Source organism: Corylus avellana, chromosome 5 (assembly GCF_965113065.1).
Source record: "Corylus avellana chromosome 5, dhCorAvel1.hap1.2, whole genome shotgun sequence".
In the NCBI taxonomy this organism is placed as follows: domain Eukaryota; kingdom Viridiplantae; phylum Streptophyta; class Magnoliopsida; order Fagales; family Betulaceae; genus Corylus; species Corylus avellana.
Window position 1 is genome coordinate 9,790,743 of NC_142494.1, and position 22,448 is coordinate 9,813,190.

Sequence of the window (22,448 nt, forward strand, 5' to 3'; positions counted from 1 at the left end):
TAATAATAATAATAATAATAAAGGTAAATATATTATAAGTCACTGAGTCAATCCGCCAAAACTAAAAAATTCTTAAGTTTATTTATTTATTTATTTTTTTAACTTTTTACTCTCTAGGTCAATCAAAATGCCAATAAAATTCATACCGTCAAAATTGTGTAACCACCGTTAGTCCCAATAAAAAAGTATCATTTTGCTACATCAGCATAATAATATTTTATTAATTTAATTTAAAAATTAAATATTAAAAGAAAAAATTGAAGAGGTGGCCAGTAGTGGGGCTGCCAACCATGACCATCCCCCAACCCCTATAGGGTGGCCGCAAGCCACCCAAAGGATGGGCAAGGGATAATGAGGGGTTTTCATGAGAGTAATCATATAATTTCAATATCTAGATTGGTGTAAAATTGGAAGAGAATGCATAAAAATCTCACCTGAGACTCTGTCCACTTACGGAGGGTCTCAATTGTAAATTTTTGAAACATTAAGAAGGTACATTACAAATTTTTAAATATTGGAGTTCAAATTAAAAAATACATAAAATTACCGAGAGTAAAGTAAACTTTTCCCAAATAAAAAATAAATAAAAAAAAAAAGGGAAAGGAGGCCACCCGTGCATAAGAAAGTGAGGAAGTATTGGGATTAATTACTCAAGAAGTACAGCGATAGTTAGAATCAGCGTCAATTAAACGCGTTCAGACTTTCGACCAAAAGCTGGAAGTCAAGGTTCATCTTAGGGAAATTAAGAACTTTGAATAAGTCCATTTATGGTGATAACGTAGAAGGCACTGCTATATTGACATGAGTTAGATCGACAGAATCTATATATATATTCTGACTCTCTGAGTCCGTGTAAAATGCCCAAAAGAGCAGGAGAAATGCATGCAATCCATTGTTTATATATCTTCTTGTTCATCTTGGTATTTAGTTCTTCAAATGGGACGTCCAACGCACTGGATGATGCTTTGGAGAAACGCCAACTTGACTGCAAGCTCAGTTTAGGTGTTGTTGTAGATTACACCTCCCTTGCCGGAAAAAAGGAGAAATTAGCACTGGAGATGGCGCTTAAGGATTTTTATGGCCGGAGGACGAGTCTCCGGCATAACGTGACTCTACATGTGAGAAACTCTCGAGGAGACCCCATCGGAGCAGCCTCTTCTGGTGAGAACTAGTACTTTTCGTTGTCTTGCTTCTTAGTTCATGTCAACCAGCATATTCTCCACAAGTATATGTATATCTTTCGGGTCTCTATAGATCGAGGGGCGAATAGGTCTTAATAAACTATTTTAAAATTAAAAAAGAAAGAAAGTTATCACACAACAAATTCAATATATGAATTCTCTGGTGTTAGTTAATCAACAATAAATTAATAAATATCTGAAAAATGCTTAACGACTCCAAAAACGTATTTATCACAATTTTTGCGGAATTTACAGATATTTATCCAAGCAAAACAATCACCAAAATATGAGCAATTACACACAAGGATTTTGGTGACGAATAGGAAACCTTTTAGAAAACTATCTAAAAGTAAAACCTCTCCGGAGCAACCAAATCCAAAAAATCACTATCGAAAGATTATTCAAAGATTACAGACACTAGGAACACTTACAAACCGATGCAAGACATTGACTCTGTAAAATCGACATGCCTCCAACTCATCTCCTTTGCTCACAATCTTCTTCAACATGATTCTCCTTTATCGGACCATTCTAATATACTACTCGATAACGCTCAGAATCAACTAACAAAGATCCTCTAAGAGGAATACCTAGGCTCACAATAATTCTTTCTAAACACAGCCTCTCACGAACTCTCTGAGGTGAAAATTTGTGCATCTCTCTTTCTATAGAGGTGTATTTATAATAGCCCCACAATCTCTAGACCTAGGACACAATTTGAAATCATTTAAAACTGTTAAAGGTACGTGGTGTTCGGACAGGGCCTTGCGGAGGGAAAAAACTGAGTTTCTGGAACTGCTATCCGGACAGGGCCTGCAGAGGGTTGAAAATCAGCACTCATCCGCAATTTGGAAATTTCGTTGGTCCTTGATCAACACCTTCGATCGATATGTTTTTGTGGCCCGATTGAGCTGAAACTTTGCAGGGACATTCATGACATATGAATCCACATTATGATTGGTAGAGATTTGATTATGAGCATTCTATATTAGTGTTTGAGCCCATGGACAGTAGCCTCTGCATTTTGGAACTAAATTAAGCCAACAAAAATACTAACAAACTCTCGCTTTGGCAATTCGGTGACAAAAACCTATATGCCGAGACATCCCATCATTTCCCATCATTACTCCCCCTTTTTGTCACAGAATGACAAAAGGTCTTCAGGTTTTCTGAAACACTCACAAACTACATCAAGGTTTATGTGGAATAGGAATAACACAAAAAAACTCAACTCATGATCACAAAATAAACGAAAATGCATGAAGTATGCGGGCAAGATCATGAACACACACAACCACAAACTCCCCCTCAACTAATGACTCAATAATAAACAAGAAACTGGAAAAAAAAAAAAAAAAAGTTTCTCCCCCTCAAACGTCAAATGAACACATGATAACCACATCAACGACTCATGTATTGTAACAATGAATATTCCAAACATGCTCAAAATATGCAAAATATACATAAGACTAGAAAAGACAAGAAACTCATATTGTTTAACCTAAGCAAAAACAATTGTTCCATTCAACCTATGCTAGTGTAGTGTTTGTATGTAAGCCATCAAATGAGAAAAAATTACCATCCTAGAAAAAGAGGAGAAAGTTTCACCAATACGAGATTTTGACAAGACAAATTAATCAAAAATGAAATATTATCATACTAGGGTCTAACCATTCTCATCCTATACATTTCTCTTTGTAAAACACTTTACACAAGTTTGACATAGTGAAATAAATTCCTTTTGGAATATGATATTTTAATTTTATTTGTTTCACTATTTTGTTTCTTTCTCTCATTGAGAAAGTGTCCTTAAACTTGTGGTGCTTATCACAAAAGAGAAAGCAGGAATTTTTAAACCCTAGGTTCAACTAGCATATGGTTAATTTGAAAAATATGTCTAGTCGAAAATCACATATGGTTACCTAACAGACCTCACAAATAAAGTTAAGCAAACACCTCAAAATAAGGTTAAATGTGCACAAGAGATTAAGCATAGGCAAAACGTATCACATAAGCTCACGCTTTAGGTAACCACAAAAATAAGTCCATTGAAACAAATTTTCATCTTATGCATATTAAGAACATTCTAAGACGCAAGGAATTAAAACCATGGAAGCAACAAGAGAAATTAATGGACTAAGTATGTGCATAAGAAAAGAGAGAAAAGAAAGCAACCAATGTAAAATATTTTTGTCTTTTTGAATTTTTTCCAAAACAAAAAGGTACACAAACAAACAAACAAAAATCAATGCAAAAAGAAAAACTAAAAATACCAGAACAAAGCAATAGAAAACAACTTGCTCTAGGATATTCAAAAGAATGCATGACAACCAATCCTAGGCATGTGGGTGACTCACCTAACATAAGGTGAGATCATCACCACTCCCTCTCAAAGGGTGAATGGTATCATCATTCCTAACCCACACTTGAGAAATCTTAGGTCTAGACTTATGACTTTGATCAAACTTATCTAGCCTAGATGTCACTTCTGTCATAGCTAGATAGCACTTCTCTCATCATTATGACCAAACCCTCACTTTCTTTCCTAGAATAGGAATTTTCATTAATATGCACATGAGGTTTCAAATTAAAACAATGAGGTCAAATGTGACCCACTTTTCCACAGTGATGACATGTAGGGACAAACATCTGAGAATGTAATTTTCTAGGAGGATGCACGACTCTAGGTTCAGGGTAAGATGCATGAGGCTCAATGTAGATTTTCTTACCTTTGTTACCTTGAAGAATTTGAGCAACTGTTGGCTTTCCTTCACCTGAAGATTCTTCTGCTTTCATTGGTTTAACAGAAACAATCTCTGAAGTAGAAGCACGGTTAGAAGACAAAGAAGTAATGTTATTAAATCCTAAGTCAAATCTGTCACTAGAATGCTTTTGAAAATGCAACATTTTATCAAGCTTTTCACTAGAGAATTTACTCAAGTGATTATTAAATGCAATCAGATCATTTTGAAGGGTTTTATTTTTAGCAATTAACACATGATTTTTAGATTTGAGAGTATTGCAAACAATATGTGAATCACTAAAAGATTTCAACAAATTATCCCTTTCAAAAATCAAGATTCTTAACATCCTTAAAAATTTTCAAGTTAGTATTTCTAAGCATAGAAAATTTTTTCATCAAATTGTTAAAGGAGTTTTGAAGATCACTAACCCCTTTTGATTTATTATCAGATGCAGACTTAACATCTGATTGATCAGAATCATCAGAATCATAAAATGAAACAAATGCCATATAATTAGGAGTTTCTTCCTCATCAGTGTCACTTAAGGTAATATTGAAAGCTTTTTAATCTATTGAGTTATTACTCTTGAGGTTAGCACAATCATTGTGAACATGACCACAGGCAGAACACTCATAACATTTTGGACCACGTGTGCCTCTTTCATTTCTATCGTGAGTACTTTCTTTTTGTTTTCCAAATCTCTTGGAAATTCTATGTTCATTCTTAAAATACCTTCTACCTATAAAAGCAAGTTCTTCATCATCTGGTGATTTCTCATCAGATAACTCATCAGAGTTTTTCCTAAGAGTTCTAAGGGCAATATCCTTATTTTTCCTAGGTTGAGGCAAAGAAAACTCATAAGTCTGAAGAGAACCAACTAACTCTTCTATCCTCATAGTATTAAGATCAGTGCATGACTCAATAGTAGTTACCTTCATTCTGAATCTTTCAGGGAGTGATCTCATAACCTTTCTGATCAGCTTAGTGTCAAAAACTTTCTTTCCTAGATTTATCATGGAATTTCTAATTTCACTAAGTTTACCAAAGAAATCATTAAATGTTTCATCCTCTAACATTTTAATTTCATCAAACTAAGAAACTAACATTTGAAGTTTTGATGATTTAACAAGATTTGTTCTTTCATAAGTAGTTTCTAGGATCTCCCATGCATCTTTGGCATTATCACAATTTGAAATTCTAGAGAACTCAATTTGTGAAATTGCCAAGCTTAGGGCATTCATAACTTTGTCATTTGCCATACGAGTTTGGTTTTCAATATTAGACCATTCAGCTGTTGGCTTATCTGGAGCTTTAAATCTAGATTCAATGACACACCAAACGTCTATAAATTTTAAGAAAAATCTTATATGGGACTTCCAATAGCCATAATTTGATCCATCAAAATGGGGAACAATGTTAAGGGTTTGAGACATCTTAGACAAGAAACATGAATCACACTCAGGAATTTAATCCTTCACATAGTGAACCCCCTCTAATACCAATTGAAAAACGTTTAACGACTCCAAAAACTTGAGAACAAAATGCAACCACAAGAACAAGTCCATTGAAACAAAAATTCGCCTCATGCATATTAAGAGCATTCCAAGACGCAAGGAATTAAATCCATAAAAGCAAAATGAAAAATTAATGGACTATCTAGGTTCATAAGACAAAAGAAGGAAAAGAAAACAACCAAATAAATATTTTTGTCTTTTTAAAAATTTTTTACAAAAGAAATGCACACAAACAAAAACACATGCAAAACAATTAACAAAAATGCAATGTAAAAAGAAAAAACAGCATGCTCTAGGATATGCAAAGATATGCATGAAAATCAAAACTAGGCATGTTATTGACTCACCTAACATAAGGTGAGTTCACTACCACTCCCCCTCAAGGGGTGAATGGTTTCATCCTTCCTAACCCACACTTGAGTGATCTTAGGTCTAGGTTTATGGCCTTTTTCTAACTCATCTAACCTAGATAGCACTCCTTTCATCATCATGACCAAACCCTCACAATCTTTCCTAGAAACATAATTTTTGTTCTTATGCACTTGAGGTTTCAATTTAAAACAGTTGGGTCGAATGTGACCAACTTTTCTACAATGATGACATGTAGGGACAAACCTTTGAGAAGGTAATTTCCTAGGAGGATGCATGACTCTAGGCTTAAAGTAAGATGTATGAGGCTCAACCAAAATTTTCTTACCTTTCTTACCTTGTAGAGTCTGATCAGTTGCTTGATGTCCATTAACAGAAACTTCTTCTACTATCATAGGTTTAATAAACACAGTCTTTGGAGTAGAAGTAAGATTAGAAGACATATGAGCAGTTTTACCAAATCCTAAACCAGATCTGTCACTAGAACGCTTATGAACATGTAACATTTGATTAAGCTTTTCACTAGAGAATGTGCTCAAGTGATTTCTAGTTTCAACAAATTAACACATGGTTTTCAAATTTAAGAGTATTGCAAACAACATGTGAATCACTCAAATATTTCAACAAATTATCCCTTTCAAGCTCAAGATTCTTAACATCCTTGACAATTTTCAAATTAGTATTTCTAAGCATAGAAAATTTTTCCATTAAATTGTCAAAGGAGTTTTGAAGATCACTAACCCTATTTGATTCATTATCAGACACAGACTGGCCATTTGATTGTTTAGAATCATCAAATTCATAGGATGCAACAAAGGCTACATAATTAGGAGATTCATCTAGGACTTCTACATCAATGTCACTCAAGGTAATATTGAAAGCTTTTTGTTCTTTTGGCTTATTACTCTTGAGATTAGCACAATCCTTGTGCACATGACTATAGCCAGAACACTCATAACATTTTGGACCATGTGGGTCTCTTTCATTTCTATTCTGAGTACTATTTTTTTAGTTTTCCAAATCTCTTGGAAATTCTATGTTCATTCCTAAAATACCTTCTAGCTGTCAAGGCAAGTTCCTCATCATCTGGTGATTCCTCATCAGATAACTCATCAGAGTTCTTCGTAAAAGTTCTAAAGGCAAGATCCTTATTTTTCCTAGGTTGAGGCAAGGAAAACTCATAAGTCTGAATGGCACCAACTAACTCTTCTATCCTCATGGTATTAAGATCAGTGCATGACTCAATGGTAGTTACGTTCATTTTGAATCTTTCAGGGAGTGATCTCATAACTTTTCTAATAAGCTTAGTGTCAGAAACCTTCTTTCCTAAATTTATCATGGAATTTCTAATTTCACTAAGTTTACCGAAAAACTCATTGAATGTCTCATCCTCTAACATTTTAATATACTCGAATTGAGAAACTAACATTTGAAGTTTTGAAGCTTTAACAAGATTAGTTCCTTCATTAGTTTCTAGGATCTCCCATGCATCCTTGGCATTATCACAATTAGAAATTCTGGAGAACTCAATTTGTGAAATTGCCAAGCATATAGCATTCATAGCTTTGTCATTCGCCATACGAATTTGTTTTTCAATAATAGACCATTCAGCTATCGATTTCTCTGGAACAGTAAATCGAGATTCAATGACATGCCAAATGTCTATGGATTTTAAGAAAAATATCATACGGGACTTCTAATAGCCATAATTTGATCCATCAAAATTTGGCACAGTGTTAAGGGTTTAAGACATCTTAAACATGAAACAAGGATCACGGTAACGTCTTGAAAATTAATTAACTGGTAATTAACTCCACGGTTCATCTCCCAGCCTTATTCCACTCCGAACAAGACTCAGGGACCTCTTTTCTTCAAAAAGACAGAGGATACTAAGCTGCGAAAAATATTAAAGTTCTATAAATATCAATCATTACAACCAAATCATCTACCAAAGGTCATTAAGTAGCGGAAATCATATTATACACATCATCATTACAAGGGATTCATGCTATACCTAAATATGCAAGCATGCATAAAAGCTCTAAGTCTACAACATAACTCAAAGTACTAGTTACCATGAGCGCTTTCCTATGCTTGCAATAAGTCCTCAAGCATCTCCTGGATCGAATCATATGGAGAAAAAAAGGGAAATAATACAAGGGTAAGTCTGACGACTTAGTGAGTATAAATGTACATGACGTACCCGTCATTAAATGGTGAACTCAATTGTTTATAAAGCATATGCAACATTATGAGAAAACAATTTCTTATGGATGTGATATAGATATAATAATATATGCTTATAATCATAAGTAACAATAATAGTTCAACCGTATGGTCTATCCGAGATATTACCCATTCTCAGCAGGGTTGACGCTGTCCCGAGGGACCTGTAATATAACACCGATGCCCCAGATATTGTAAGTCTACCACACATAACACTAGCGGGACGACCGAGTCTGACCTCGGGTGGCCCACACCACTAATGATGTTTGTCCTATAGTGACCATCCACTGGGAATGGTTGCGTCTTGGTAACGAATCCATTGGATCCAAAGCCCACACACACATTTGACCATAAAGTTAACCTGTATAGTAAGCCCATGGCCGTTATCCCGCACGTATCGGTGTACCATGTCATACGATGCAATTAGTCTTATCCATCTTTTACATGCATAGTTTTACAAGCCTCATTTTTATCTTAATAATCAACACACGATTTCACAAAAGAGAGTTCACAGTAGTTTCAAAATGTATTTCATGAGAGTTACAAAATATGCATGTTTGATATATATAAAATAGACGAGCAATGCGGGAAAAGTAACAACAAGCATCCATGTGAGTTTACACTCACATGTGCCATAAGGCTCCTTCATAAAATTCCCTTAAGGCTCCATAACCTCGAATATTGAGAATCGACCTATCATTAGTTCTAAATCCAACTAAAACGAACTTAGAACATCAAAAGAGAGAGTATCAGACAACTGGCCAAAGTGGCATTCCCTGGAACACTTCTGACCGTACTTCCGGGCTCCTGGCCGTACATCCACTGAAGTACTTCGGACTGTACGTCTGGGCTCGAGGCTGTACGTCCGCTCAGAGAGTTTTAGGTAGAACCTCATTTGGTTCAACTATCCTCCTATCCTCCTCAACTAATTTCTAAGGTTTCCAAAAGGCTCTCTAGGGTCTCCTAACTCAAAATGAAACCTCCATGCATACAAAATCATGTTAAACCAAGTCAAATGCTAACCTTGTCAAGATTTAAAATGCAACCTAGCTAGAACTAAAACTAGCAACTTATGACAACATTTAAGCAGCATAACAACGTAAAAACGAGCTAGTCGTATTATCTCCTTGAAGCAAAACTTCAAGAACCTCCTCTTTGATAACACCAAACTCAGAAACCTCACACAAAACACTCACAAGGAGGGATCTTCGCAGAGCCTGGGGTTGTCTGGGTGAGAAATTCGTAGGGGGGTAGGGGTATTTATAGAAGAAGGCGCTACCAACTTCTCTAAAAAGTAGAGGATGTCCGGTATTATTGGAACGTACGTCCGGTACTGTTTACATAGTGGTCCAAAGGCTGTAGCGTTCGATCCAGGTATTATCCAAGGGGTATTCCCAAAGTAGCGTACGTCTAGTACTATTGGGGCATACGTCCGTGTTGTATTTGCAGAGTACAACGTACTATTGTCAATGTAAGTCTGGTGGTCCCCCCACGTACTTCTGCACTAGAAACAAGAGCGTATGTCTGGCAACCTTAGCGTACGTCCTTTACTACAAACAAGAGCGTACGTCTGGTAACCCTAGCTTATGTCCGGTCAGACAATCCAAAATTCCCAAAATGCCCTTCTAGTTGATCCTAGTGACCTAAAGTCTAAATTAACCCTCTAACTAAGCTACCTAAGCTTAGTTAATTATTTGGGTTGCTACATTCTCCCCTCCTTAAAAAAATTTCTTCCACGAAATTTCGTAGGCCCAAGACACAAGAAGAAACAGTAACATCACCTTAACGTCCGTAGTCTTATAAGGTTCATGCTCAGTCCATCCTTGGAAAAACCTTATCCCATTAGATCTTCTGGCATTGAACTCCTTTGTCCAATATAAAGTGATCTACATTGGCATCCTCACAAATTGTAGCAAATCCATTTTGTAAGTCACCAAGGGTTACGCACACTATATCAACCATCGTCAAACTTAACGACCCCTAAATTCACCAAAATAGGTAGCTCAACCTGGAGACAAGCTCGTGGGTATCCTTGACATGATGCTATACTTCCTAACCAGAAGCAAATTATCTAAATCGACTACTCTTAGATAATCCAATTGTAACGGTTACCCATAACCGTAATAGATAGGCATACAGTCCAAAAAGAATTAACCATATGAATAAAATCGTTGAACCTCAATGTAAAGACATCAAAGACATCGTACTCACTGTTTCCTACACTGTACCAGTCCTCGTTAACCTCGAAACCCAAGTTGATCAACTTACAGAATGAGTAATTCCACATACAGTTCTGATCGGTGGTCTATTCCATAACCCTATAGAGGAAAACAAACTCTTTCTTACTTGACTATTGCTTTAACCCAAACAGGAATAGGTATATTGTCCAAGTATAATCTTGAGAAAATGAGTCATACCCAATCAAGTCTTAAACAAATGCGGATAATAGTTTCGCATGTCCTACTTCACTTCTCTCCGTGATTATGCCATAATACCTTGACGATGGGAATTGTCTTGGTCCATAGTACTTGTTCCTTCCAATCCATGATCTTCACCGGCTCCTCAGTGTACGTCAGTCCTTCCAGTATCTTCAAACGTTCGTACTCCACCACTAAGTCTAGATTAGCGATGTACTTCCTTAACATCGAGATAGGAAAAACATCATATGTTCTAACCAAGTCTGGGGGTAAGGCAACCCTGTATGCCAATCTATCCTTCCATCCCAAATCGCATCACTCCCCTCATCGATGACATCTTAAGGATCACACAATCTTCTACTTCGAATTTCAAAGGTCGTCTCCTGTTATCGGCGTAGCTCTTTTGTTGACTCTAGGATGCACTCATCCTTTTTTGATCGTAAGCACTTTGTCATGAGTATCTTGAATCATTTCAGATCCCAACATCTACCTCTTTCCAACATTGTCCCAATACAAGGGCGACTGACACTTACATCCATAAAGTGCTTCGTAAGGCGGCATTCCAATAGTCGCCTGTAGCGAACTTGATCAAAAGTAGGTACTAAATCCAGCTACCTCTGACGTCCAACACGCAAACCCGTAACATGTCCTCCAGGATTTGGTTAGTCTGCTTCGACTGACCATCCGTCCTCTGCACATACAATTGCTTGAAATGAGTGAGCAATCCATCATTCTTAAGACAAAACCCTTGTGCCTTAGCAATTGCTTGACCTTGGTGCACTCAGGGTCCTCCAACTGAGCAACCTTAATCCTAGTAAGCAATTCTGATTGCACCCTCATCTACCACTTCTACTCCCATCCTAGTGAATTCCATAACCAACTAGGGTTTGGAAATTCCATGAGCGGCAAGCTCTACCATCAACTCCCTACTTAATGTGTCAGCTACTACGCCTTGCCAGGAAGATAATTGATCTTACGATTATAATCCTTAGATTAGCTCTAGCCATCTCCTTTGTCTCCATAGACAACTGTACCCGAGAACTCCTTAGTCCATTCAGGTACAAAAAGATTCTCTAGAATCTCTTAGCTCATATATGACCCAAAATCATGTAATCCATGCATACAAGATCCAAAGGTACTAGATTCACCAATTGCCCTTTACCAGAATCGAAGTTCAAAAATATCAAGCCTTAACATCCTTCTAATGGGCAATTAACAAAATCCTGAATCTTATCATCACACATCAACATAGCATAACAACCATCATGCATTAACAAAACTCTTACTTAATGTTACACTTTTAGCTCCAAAACCCCAAAACAAGTGCAAGTACAAAACAAAATACAACTGGTTGATGTCTGAGTATACAACTAGTAACCGAGCCTCAAATCCCAAAACAAAGCGAACCTCATGCCTTAAACAATCCTAGTGGTTGCGCTTATCACAGTACCATTCCTTTTGGCCTGGTTGCAATTTTCGAACGAAGTGTCCCACCTTGCCACATCTGTAGCACAAACTCTTCCTCGATCCACATTTACCAAAGTGTAGCCTGCCACCCCGATGACACCAACAACTCTGTTTCTTGCTGGGCTGCAACTCTTGGGGGGTCATCCTTCTTAAGCATCATGAGTACTCCCGATAGAATTCTTCCTTGAATCAGGTTCACGTAATGGCCTCCTCGCTTCCTAATTCCATCACTAGCGAGTTCTTCTTAGCGTACCACCATTGCCTGGCTTCTCTAGAGAACTTGTAGGCCGCATACTTGAATTTTTGCTCCTCAGTGCAATTCATAACTTGTAGTAGCTTCTCCAAGTTCCTAAGCCAATCCCTCGCTTCTCCAGTTCAGGTTCCCTTTAAACGCAGGGATAGAATGCTCATAAAACTCCTTGAAAGAGCAACCTTTATTTCCACTTGACGTCCCTTCTCCTCGTACGTTCACCAAAGCCTCCACCAAAAGACTTGCCATAGTTTCCAATGCTTGGGTGGCGTCTAGAATGTTTCTCATCTTTGCATCAGGCTGCGATGGTCCCTTACCATCGTTGCTCCTATTGCCATCGTGCAGTGACATCTCTGCAGTCACAATGATCATCATCCCCTACTTCAAAGCGCTACGTCGTGTATCGCTTAAAGCGTCAAACCTAATCGCAAACCTATCCTTACTAAGCGCCTACACTGCTACAACCTTATCCTAGTGTAGATCTATGCTTAAGACCATATATACCTATCTTAGTGCTGATCATTCCTAATCTCCAAAGTTACATCATCAAATTGGTCCTAGTCCCGACTTCAGTACCATATCAAATTCCTACAATCCTCAAGTCCAACATCCTCAAGATCATCAAGATTCAAAACTTTGTATCCCTTGTATACACTTAAATCGATCCTATGCTCTGGTAGATCACTTCCTAGCACCTATTAGATCAATTCCTAGAGTCTGCTTAGCCAAAAGCTCTGATAAATCATGGCCTAACACTTAAGAGATCAATTCCTATTGTCTAAACAGCAACAGCTCTGATACCAACTATAACGCCTCAAAAATTAATTAACTAGTAATTAATTCTACAGTTCGTCTCCCAGCCTTATTCCACTCTGAACAAGACTCAGGGACCTTTACTCCTCCAAAAGACAAAGGATACTAAGTAGAGAAAAACATTAAAGTTCTATAAACATCAATCATTACAACAAGAGCATCTACCAAAGACCATTAAGTAGCGGAAATCATACTATACACATCATCGTTACAAGGGATTCATGCTATACCTAAATATGCAAGCATGCATAAAAGCTTTAAGTCTACGATGTAACTCAAAGTACTAGTTACCATGAGCGCTCGCCTATGCTTGCAATAAGTCCTCAAGCATCTCCCGGATCGAATCCTCCAAGATAATCGGATGCTTCACAATATCCATCTTCTGCTAAGCTATCTATAACAACATAATTGTACATATGGAGAAAAAAAAAAGGGAAATAATACAAGGGTAAGTCCGACGACTTAGTGAGTATAAATGCACATGACGTACCTATCATTAAATGGTGAACTCAGTTTTTTATAAAGCACATGCAACATTATGAGATGACAGTTTATCATGAATGTGATATAGATATAATAATATATGCTTATAATCATAAGTAACAGTAATAGTTCAACTGTATGGTCTACCCAAGATATTACCCATTTTCAGTAGGGTTGACGCTGTCCCGAGGGACCTATAATACAACATCGGTACACCGAATATTGTAAGTCTGCCGTACATAACACTAGCGGCACGACCGAGTCCAACCTTGGGTGGCCCACACCGCTAATGATGTCTGTCCTATAATGTCCATCGACTGGGAATGGTTGCGTCTTGGTAACGAATCCATTGGATCCAAAGCCCATACACACATTTGACCATAAAGTTAACCTGTATAGTAAGCCCATGGCCATTATCCCGCATGTACCGTTGTACCATGTCATACGATGCAATTAGTCTTATCAGTCTTTTACATGCATAGTTCTACAAGCCTCATTCTTATCTTATTAATCAACACATGTTTTCACAAAAGAGAGTTCACAGTAGTTCCAAAATGTATTTCATGAGAGTTGCAAAATATGCATGTTTGATATATATAAAATAGACATGCAATGCTGGAAAAGTACGTTTGCTAAAGTACTTCGGATCATACGTCCGGGCTCGAGGCCGTACGTCCGCTCAAAGAGTTTCAGGTAGAACCTCATTTGGTTCAACCATCTTCCTATCCTCCCAAAATAATTTTTAAGGTTACCAAAAGGCTCTCTAGGGTCTCCTAACTCAAAATGAAACCTCCATGCATGTGAAATCATGTTAAACCAAGTCAAATGCTAGCCTTGTCAAGATTTAAAACGCAACCCAGCTAGAACTAAAACTAGCAACTTAAGACAACATTTAAGCAACATAACGACGTAAATCTGAGCTAGGATATTACCTGCTTGAAGCGAAACTTCAAGAACCTCCTCTGTGATAGCACCGAACTCACAAACCTCACACAAAACACTCACAAGGAGGGATTTTTGATGAGCCTGGGGGTTGTCTAGGTGAGAAAATCGTATGGGGGGAGGGGTATTTATAGTAGAGGGCGCTATCAACTTTTCTGAAAAGTAGCGGACGTATGGTACTACTGGAATGTACGTCCTGTACTGTTTAGAGAGCGGTCCAAAGGTTGTAGCGTACGATCCAAGTATTATCCAAGGGGTATTCCAACAGTAGCGTACGTCCCGTACTATTGGGGCGTACGTCCGTGTATTATTTGCAGTGTACGGCATACTATTGTCAGCGCACGTCCGCACTAAAAATAGAAGCGTACATCTAGCAACCCTAGTGTACGTCCTTTACTACAGACAAGAGCATACGTTCGGCAACCCAAGCGTACGTCCAGTCAAACAATCCAAAATTTTCAAATTACCCTCCTAGCTGATCCTAGTCAAAGTCCAAATTCCCCGTAACTAAGCTACCTAAGCTTAGTTAATTATTTGGGTCACTACAATCACACTCAGGAATTAAATCCTCCACGAAGTGAACCCGCTCTGATACCAATAGAAAAATGTTAAACGACTCCAAAAATGTGTTTATCACAATTTATATGGAATTTACAGATATTTATCCAAGCAAAACAATCACCAAAATGTGAGCAATCACACACAAGGATTTTGGTGACGAAGAGGAAACCTTTTAGAAACTATCTAAAAGTAAAACCTCTCCGGGGTAGCCAAAGTTAGGAAATCACTATCAAAATATTATCCAGAGATTACAGACATTAGGAATACTTACAATCGATGCAAGACCTTGACTTTGTAAAATTGACAAGCCTCCAATTCGTCTCCTCTGCTCACAATCTTCTTCAACGTGATTCTCCTTTATCTGACCGTTCCGATAGGCTGCTCAATAACACTCATAATCAAAATAACAAAGATCCTCTAAGAGGAACAACTAGGCTCCTAATAATTCTCTCTAAACACAGCCTCTCACGAACTCTCTGGGGTGAAAATTCGTGCCTCTCTATTTCTATAGAGGTGTATTTATAATAGCCCCACAATCCCTAGACCTAGGACACAGTTTGAAATCATTTAAAACTGTTACAGGAATGGGGTGTCTGGACAGGTTAGTGGCCTATCCGGACAGAGCCTTGCGAAGGACAGAAATTGAGTTTCTAGAACTGTTGTCCTAAGAGGGAAGGGCCTGTCTAGACAGGGATTGCAAAGGGTGAAAATCAGCAATCATCAGTAATCTGGAAATTTCGTCGGTCCTTGATCAATATTTTCGATCAATGAGTGTTTGTGGTCTGATTGAGCTGAAATTTGCAAGGATGTTCATGACACATGAATCTACATTACGAACTATGGAGATTTTATTTTGAGCATTCTATATCAGTGTTTGAGCCCGTAGATATTAGCCTCTGCATTTTGGAACCGAATTAAGCCAACAAAAATACTAACAATATCTAACATCAATTATACCATGCATGCATGCATGTGATTTATAGACACAATGCAGATATGAATAGTTATCTGAAGATCATGAGTTTGTTACCAATATGCTTTGCTAATTGTAATCATTCACATACACACATTAATACAATTATCATCACATATTGCACAAAGAGAATTTTTTATTGTACCGCTCAGATCAATAATTTTCTATCCTTTTTGATCGGAAGGATTTTTCATAAAATAGATTCAAAACAAGAAAGATAAAGGATTGGCGTCTCTGACCAAGATAATTGTCACCACAAGAGAAGAGCATTCATAACTCACAAAGAAAAAAAATTTGTTTATTCATCAATTCTAATCGATCTATCTCCATTGAATTACAAATTTAAAAATTTCTTTCATTTAATATTGATTCAATGAGTTAGTTTTATATTATAAGCTAGCCTATTTATAGAAAAAAAAATATTTGTAGAGAAAGTAAACATAATCCCAATGGCAATAGTAAAACTAATCCTAATAAGGAACCGAAAATAATTAAAGCAAGTCTAATCCTATTAAGGAAAGGAAATAAAATCCTAGTAAAATAAAATAAAATCCTAATATAAAGTTGACAATCAGCGAGAATCGTGACAATCTTTCCTCTTTCCTTTTGTATGTCCATTGTCTAAGAACGGATAAAATTCTGATTAAACGGCGTTGCTCCAATATTATTTTAGATATTTTCCTTATTTTCATTTTTACCTAAAATGTAGGTAAATATCGTCGTACATCAAACACCACCACTTGAAAAAACCTCGTCCTCGAGTTTTCTTTGGAACATGGCATGTGCAGCTCCTCCGAAGAAGGGTACTTTGATAAATCTAAATAAATAGCACCAGCACACAATTTTTCGTTTTCGTCTACTTCCACAAAAATTTCTCCTGCGATTTCTTCTTGGATGTTATCTTCAACTTCACAGTTTTCTTCAAGGGAATTGCCAATTTTCGTGGTGATCGTGATGAGTTGCACCAATGACGAAGGAGGTGATGGTTGTTCTTCCATTGGTGTAGTCGTTGGAACAAATATTTGTTGCTACACAAATTGTTTCTCTGAAGGCAACTCCAAATTAATAGCCTCAACATCCTTTTCATCATAATTAATATTCACTTTATAGACGGAGTGCCTATTTGGAGATTCAAGAATATGGTTACGGAAATGTGGAATGCGACTTACTTTATCATTAAGAAACCTGTCAACATAAGGATATTGAATGGGTTTCCTTCGGATCCCAAAGTCATCTTGGTATCATTGTCCCTGTGATTCCGAAGGGAACCCATCTGCATGCGTTCCAACGTTTCCCACAACTGAAGCATCTCTTGTTGCATCGTCTGCACTGTCTGCTAGAGCTCTTGGAATTCAGTTCTCCAAAAAGCCTTTGACCGCTTGATGTATTGCTAGTAGTTGGATCTCGAGACAACATCTCTCTCACGAACGGCGTCGTTATAGAAGTTGTTGTTGTAGTATAAGTTGGCCATCGAATCCGGATAATGCCATCTTGGATACCTATGAATTTGGCTCTTGAAAGAGCTCCTCCCCTACAAGCGGTGTTGTTGGAGAAGGTTGTCACCGTTGCGCTAATTGGCCATGATCAGGATAAAGTCTACTTTGATACCAACTAACGTAGTGGAAGACTAAGGTAACTAACAGAAGAGTAGCATCTTTAATTCTGCAAAGAGAAGCGTCTTCGTCTTCTACCAAAGATAAGCTCACACCTGAAAGTTGAGAAAAGAATACAAACTCCAAAGAGTTTTGAGAGAAAATTATTTGATTTGATAATGATTCAATGAGTTAGTTTTACATTATAACCTAGCCTATTTATAGAAGAGAAATACTTGTAGAGAAAGTAAACTAAATCTTAGTAGCAATAGTAAACCAAATCCTAATAAGAAAATGACATAATTAAAGCAAATCTAACCCTATTAAGGAAATGAAGTCCTAATAAAATCAAATAAAATAAAATCCTGATATAAAATTGACAATCAGCGGGAATCGTGACAATCTTTCCTTTTGTACTTCGATTGGCTGAGAACGGGTAAAATTCTGATCAAGTGGCGCTACTTCAATATTATTTTTGATATTTCCTTATTTTCGTTTTTACCAAGAATATAATTAAATATCATCCTACAACACTAATTCACCACTTCTTGAAAAGAGTTTGGATGACTTCTTTAAGAACACCTAGATGTGTTGTTGTTCACGGCTTGGGTTTGCCAAAAGATCGAGGCTTTGGGGTTCTGTTTGGGATTTTTCATTGGTTTCTTTTGATTTTTGAATGACAGTGGTTGCCTGTTGGGTGTTGGTATTTAGGGGTGCTACTGGGTTTTCCAAAAGGATGGGCTTTGTGGTGGTTGAAGTTTGTAGAATGCAAAGAATGCAAATGGTTGCTCCCATATTGCCTCAAGCTTCGTGTGTTCATCCTGGTATAGCGTATGTTTGTCTAATACCAAGATTGACGTAGCACGATAAGGATTTGTCACAAAAATATAGGAAAGATAAAGAATTTGCATCTCATCAAATAGAAAAATTGATATCACACCATGGAAATGCTATGTGTCAGAGTACAAGCTAGAGAAGAGTAATTACAACTCACAAGACACAAAATCTATTTATTCATCAATTTTAATGAATAAATAGAAAATCACAAAAATCCTAACCCCTAGTCTTATTAACTTTAGGCTAAATCCATTCTTGAATTACAAAATAACACTAAACTCTTAAAATATAAATTAAATACTAATAACCAAATTAATAAAACTAATAATCTAAATCAAACTAAAAGATCATTTTTTTTCCCATTATGCACTTGATTAATTGGAATAACTCACAATTTTGATTGCAGCTAAGACCCTTATTAAGAAGCATCATGCAAGGGCAATCATAGGCTTTAGAGCATGGCAGGAGGCAGTCTTTGTTGCTCAGCTTGGCAATGAATCCCAAGTCCCTATTGTATCACTGTCAAATGAGGTCCCACCTTGGGCCTTTTCCCAATGGCCATTCCTGGTTAGTGCAGCTCGCAACGTACATGCTCAGATGAAAGCTGTAGCAGCTATAATTCAGAGTTGGCAATGGCGACAAGTTAACATCATCTATGAAGACTTCAACCCAGTTGCCAGTGGCATAAATCCCAACATCATCACCGCTATACAAGAAGTCGATGCAAAGATTAATGAACTTGTGGCTTTCTCCCCTTTTTCTCCTTACGCTTATATATCTAAAAAGTTGGAGAGCCTAAAAAATGGACAATGTAGAGTTTTCATTGTTCACACTTCCATTACATTAGCTACTAAAATCTTCAAGGAAGCTAATGAGATGGGAATGATGGGGAAGGACTTTGTGTGGATCAGCACCAATGACATTACAAGTCAAATAGATTCACTTAATGCATCATCCATTACCTCGATTCAAGGTGTCTTGGGAGTCAAGAGCTACTTTTCTACCTCTAATAAACGCTCAAAAGATTTCCAATCTCGATTTGAGGATATGTTTCGTTCGCAATATCCTAATGGGCTACTTCCAAAGCCAGGAGCTTCTACTTTGCAGGCCTATGATGCTGCATGGGCAGTGGCTCTTGCCCATGCAGCATATTTAAAAAGTAGTGGTTATGTGGATAAATGGAATGGACAAGAGTTGTTAGAAAAATTATTGAAAACCAAATTTGAGGGCTTGACTGGTTTATTCAGTTTTAGTACTGAGTGGAAATTAGCTCCAATTCACATTTTTCAAATAGTTAATGTTGCCGGAAAAAGTTACAGGAAACTTGGGTACTGGACGGAGGGATTGGGCTTCTCAAAGAGCATCCATAAGCCAAGCATTTACAATAAGTCAATGAACCTTCTAGGACAAGTGATTTGGCCAGGCAGCCCCTGGTCAATGCCAAAAGGATGGGCAATACCAACTAATCATTCACATCGACTGAAAATAGGAGTACCCACGGGGAGCACATTTAGAGAATTTGTGAATGTGACAAATGATCATCATGGGGGCAACCCAATCATCAATGGATTTTCCATCGAAGTCTTCAAAGCCACATTAGCACTTCTTCCATATCACTTGCCATATGATTTTATACCATTTGACGGCACCTATGATTCTTTGGTGGAACAAGTCCACATTAAGGTATTATATTATTTATCTACTACAAACATTTTATACTACATGTCCATTTAAACAGTATACTAAACACTTGTTCTTGCTTAACTTTGCTTTGCATTAACATAAATGACTATTAGATCTCATTTATGATTACATCATTTCAAAATGGCTTCATTTGGCATGTTAGGGTAATTTTTTATGTCTTCAAAAAGCTTGGTAGAATGAAATGAAAAATTTGCATCTCTGTAGTTGCCTCAGCTGAATTTTTACCTTGTGTTTGTGAAGCATTTTGATGCAGTTGTTGGAGATATAGCTATAGTTTCCAATCGTTGTGAAGATGCAGAATTTTCGCAACCATATGCTGAGTCGGGTCTCCAGATGTTAATATATACAAAACCTAAAAGATTAGAAAGTGCTTGGTTGTTTCAGAAGCCATTCACCACCTACCTATGGGCCTTTACAGGGATCATTAATGTTTATAATGGATTTGTGGTATGGTTGATAGAGCGGAATCACCACCCAAATTTTAGAGGCAGTGTACGGAACCAAATTGGAACCATGCTTTCCTTATCCTTCACAACATTGTTCTCACTACATGGTAAGCATATTTATCTTCCTTCTTTGTTTCTCTTAATTACTTACATTAAGCCATTAAACTACAACGATAGTAACAATTAAAGTTCTACAGGTACATTTTAAAAAATAAGGGGTGTTAGAATATTAATTAAAATATTAAATTTACTATGTATCTGAGGCAAAGATCTTGAGTTTAAATCTTGTCTCCATTAATTAAGTATGCCACGTGTTGGGTCTCATTTACTATGGGAGAGTTTGAGCCCACACTTAAGGAAAAGTTTTAGAATATTAAATGATTTAATTTACTATTTCTTATAAGTTTAAACTTTTGGAACAAGTGGTAATTTATACTTTAAAGTCATTGAAATCTACGCAACAAAGATATCAACACTAGTTTGTGTGATACACAAAATAAGTTTCCAGTAATACAATCAATCTGAAATAAATTAAACTACATTAGAGAATCCATAAATAGTGTACAAGCTATGGAATGCTACATAACTATTTCCTTGATCTCATGTATGTTATGTCCCTCAAAACTAGGAAATCATGAAGTCATGTGTTTACTTGTAGGAGAGAAATTACACAGCAATTTGTCACGGATGGCTATGGCAGTATGGCTATTTGTTGCATTAGTCATCACGCAAAGTTTCACTGCCAGTCTAACATCATTGCTTACCGTTCAAAGAATTGATCCAAAAAAGGTCGACGTCGAGACACTTATAAAGAGTGGAGCCAAAGTTGGGTGTGATGCGAATTCCTTTGTTGTGAAATATTTGGAGGTGGTCGTAGGTTTTGATCCAAACAACATAAAGAGAATGCGAACAGAAGATGATTATCCACAGGCTCTCATGTCGGGAGAGATAGTAGCAGCCTTTCTTGAGGTCCCATATGTTAAAATGTATCTTGCTAAATATTGTGATGGTTTCACCACTTCGGGACCAACATTCAAAGTTGGAGGCTTCGGATTTGTGAGTGCCCAATAAGCCATCATCTGCTTTGAATTACTCTTTAATTTTGCTTTTCCAATTAAAAGTCCTTTTTTTTTTTGGATATACATTTCCAGAAATATAAAAAATAGATGTATAAATGTGAAAAGTTGCAAGCACTTAAAGTTTATGTGTGGTCTAAAAGATTATTCTCATGTCTCAGGCTTTTGCGAGGAGTTCTCCTTATCTACCTGATATTTCCAAAGCAGTTCTTAAAGTGTCTGAAAGTGGAAAATTGCAAGAGCTTGAGCGCTCTTTAAACTCATCCTTCAATTGCTCCACCGCTCAGCTTGTTTATAATCATGATAGTCTTGGAATAAATAGTTTTTGGGGCCTCTTTGTCATCACCGGAGGAACATCCACCATTGCTCTTTTGATATTCATCTTCCATTATGTTTGGGAAAGATGGTATCAACCTTCTTGCGATGAACAACAACATCATAATCCTGCTAACGATGAGTTATTAATGTTTCGTCCTGAAATGGAAAACCAATATCAACCATATTTGTAACAAAGAAGTGAGTCAAATAGCTACTTATATCATTTAGTTCAATGCTAAATCTGGATCGATCCTCCAGATTTAGGGTATAATTAATTGTTTCCCTTAGGAATTTTTTTGCTTCTCGGATTGAATACTAGATTGATGTAATATATTGTAACGGATATGATAGATGAATATGGTTTTAATTGTTGGGAATATGAGTGCAAAACATAATTGCGCAACGAAAAATATAAATTTTCATGCCAAGATTGAACTTTAAGAAGAACATGTGAAGAACTATACTATTTTAAAATAAAGAGAAAATATATTTTAGTCCCCTAAACTATAACCTTATTTTCATTTATGCCTCCAAA

At 36.9% G+C, this 22,448-nt stretch overlaps 1 protein-coding gene across 1 annotated transcript; it reads left to right on the forward strand.

Moving 5' to 3' along the window:
• Positions 1 to 839: 839 nt before the first annotated feature.
• LOC132181813 (glutamate receptor 2.8-like) lies at positions 840 to 22,104 on the forward strand. The gene is made up of 5 exons (XM_088517060.1): positions 840 to 1,161; positions 18,776 to 20,052; positions 20,314 to 20,626; positions 21,178 to 21,575; positions 21,757 to 22,104. The coding sequence occupies exons 1-5, from the start codon at positions 858 to 860 to the stop codon at positions 22,102 to 22,104; spliced, it is 2,640 nt and encodes an 879-aa protein (XP_088373186.1). The 5' UTR covers positions 840 to 857.
• Positions 22,105 to 22,448: the final 344 nt, after the last annotated feature.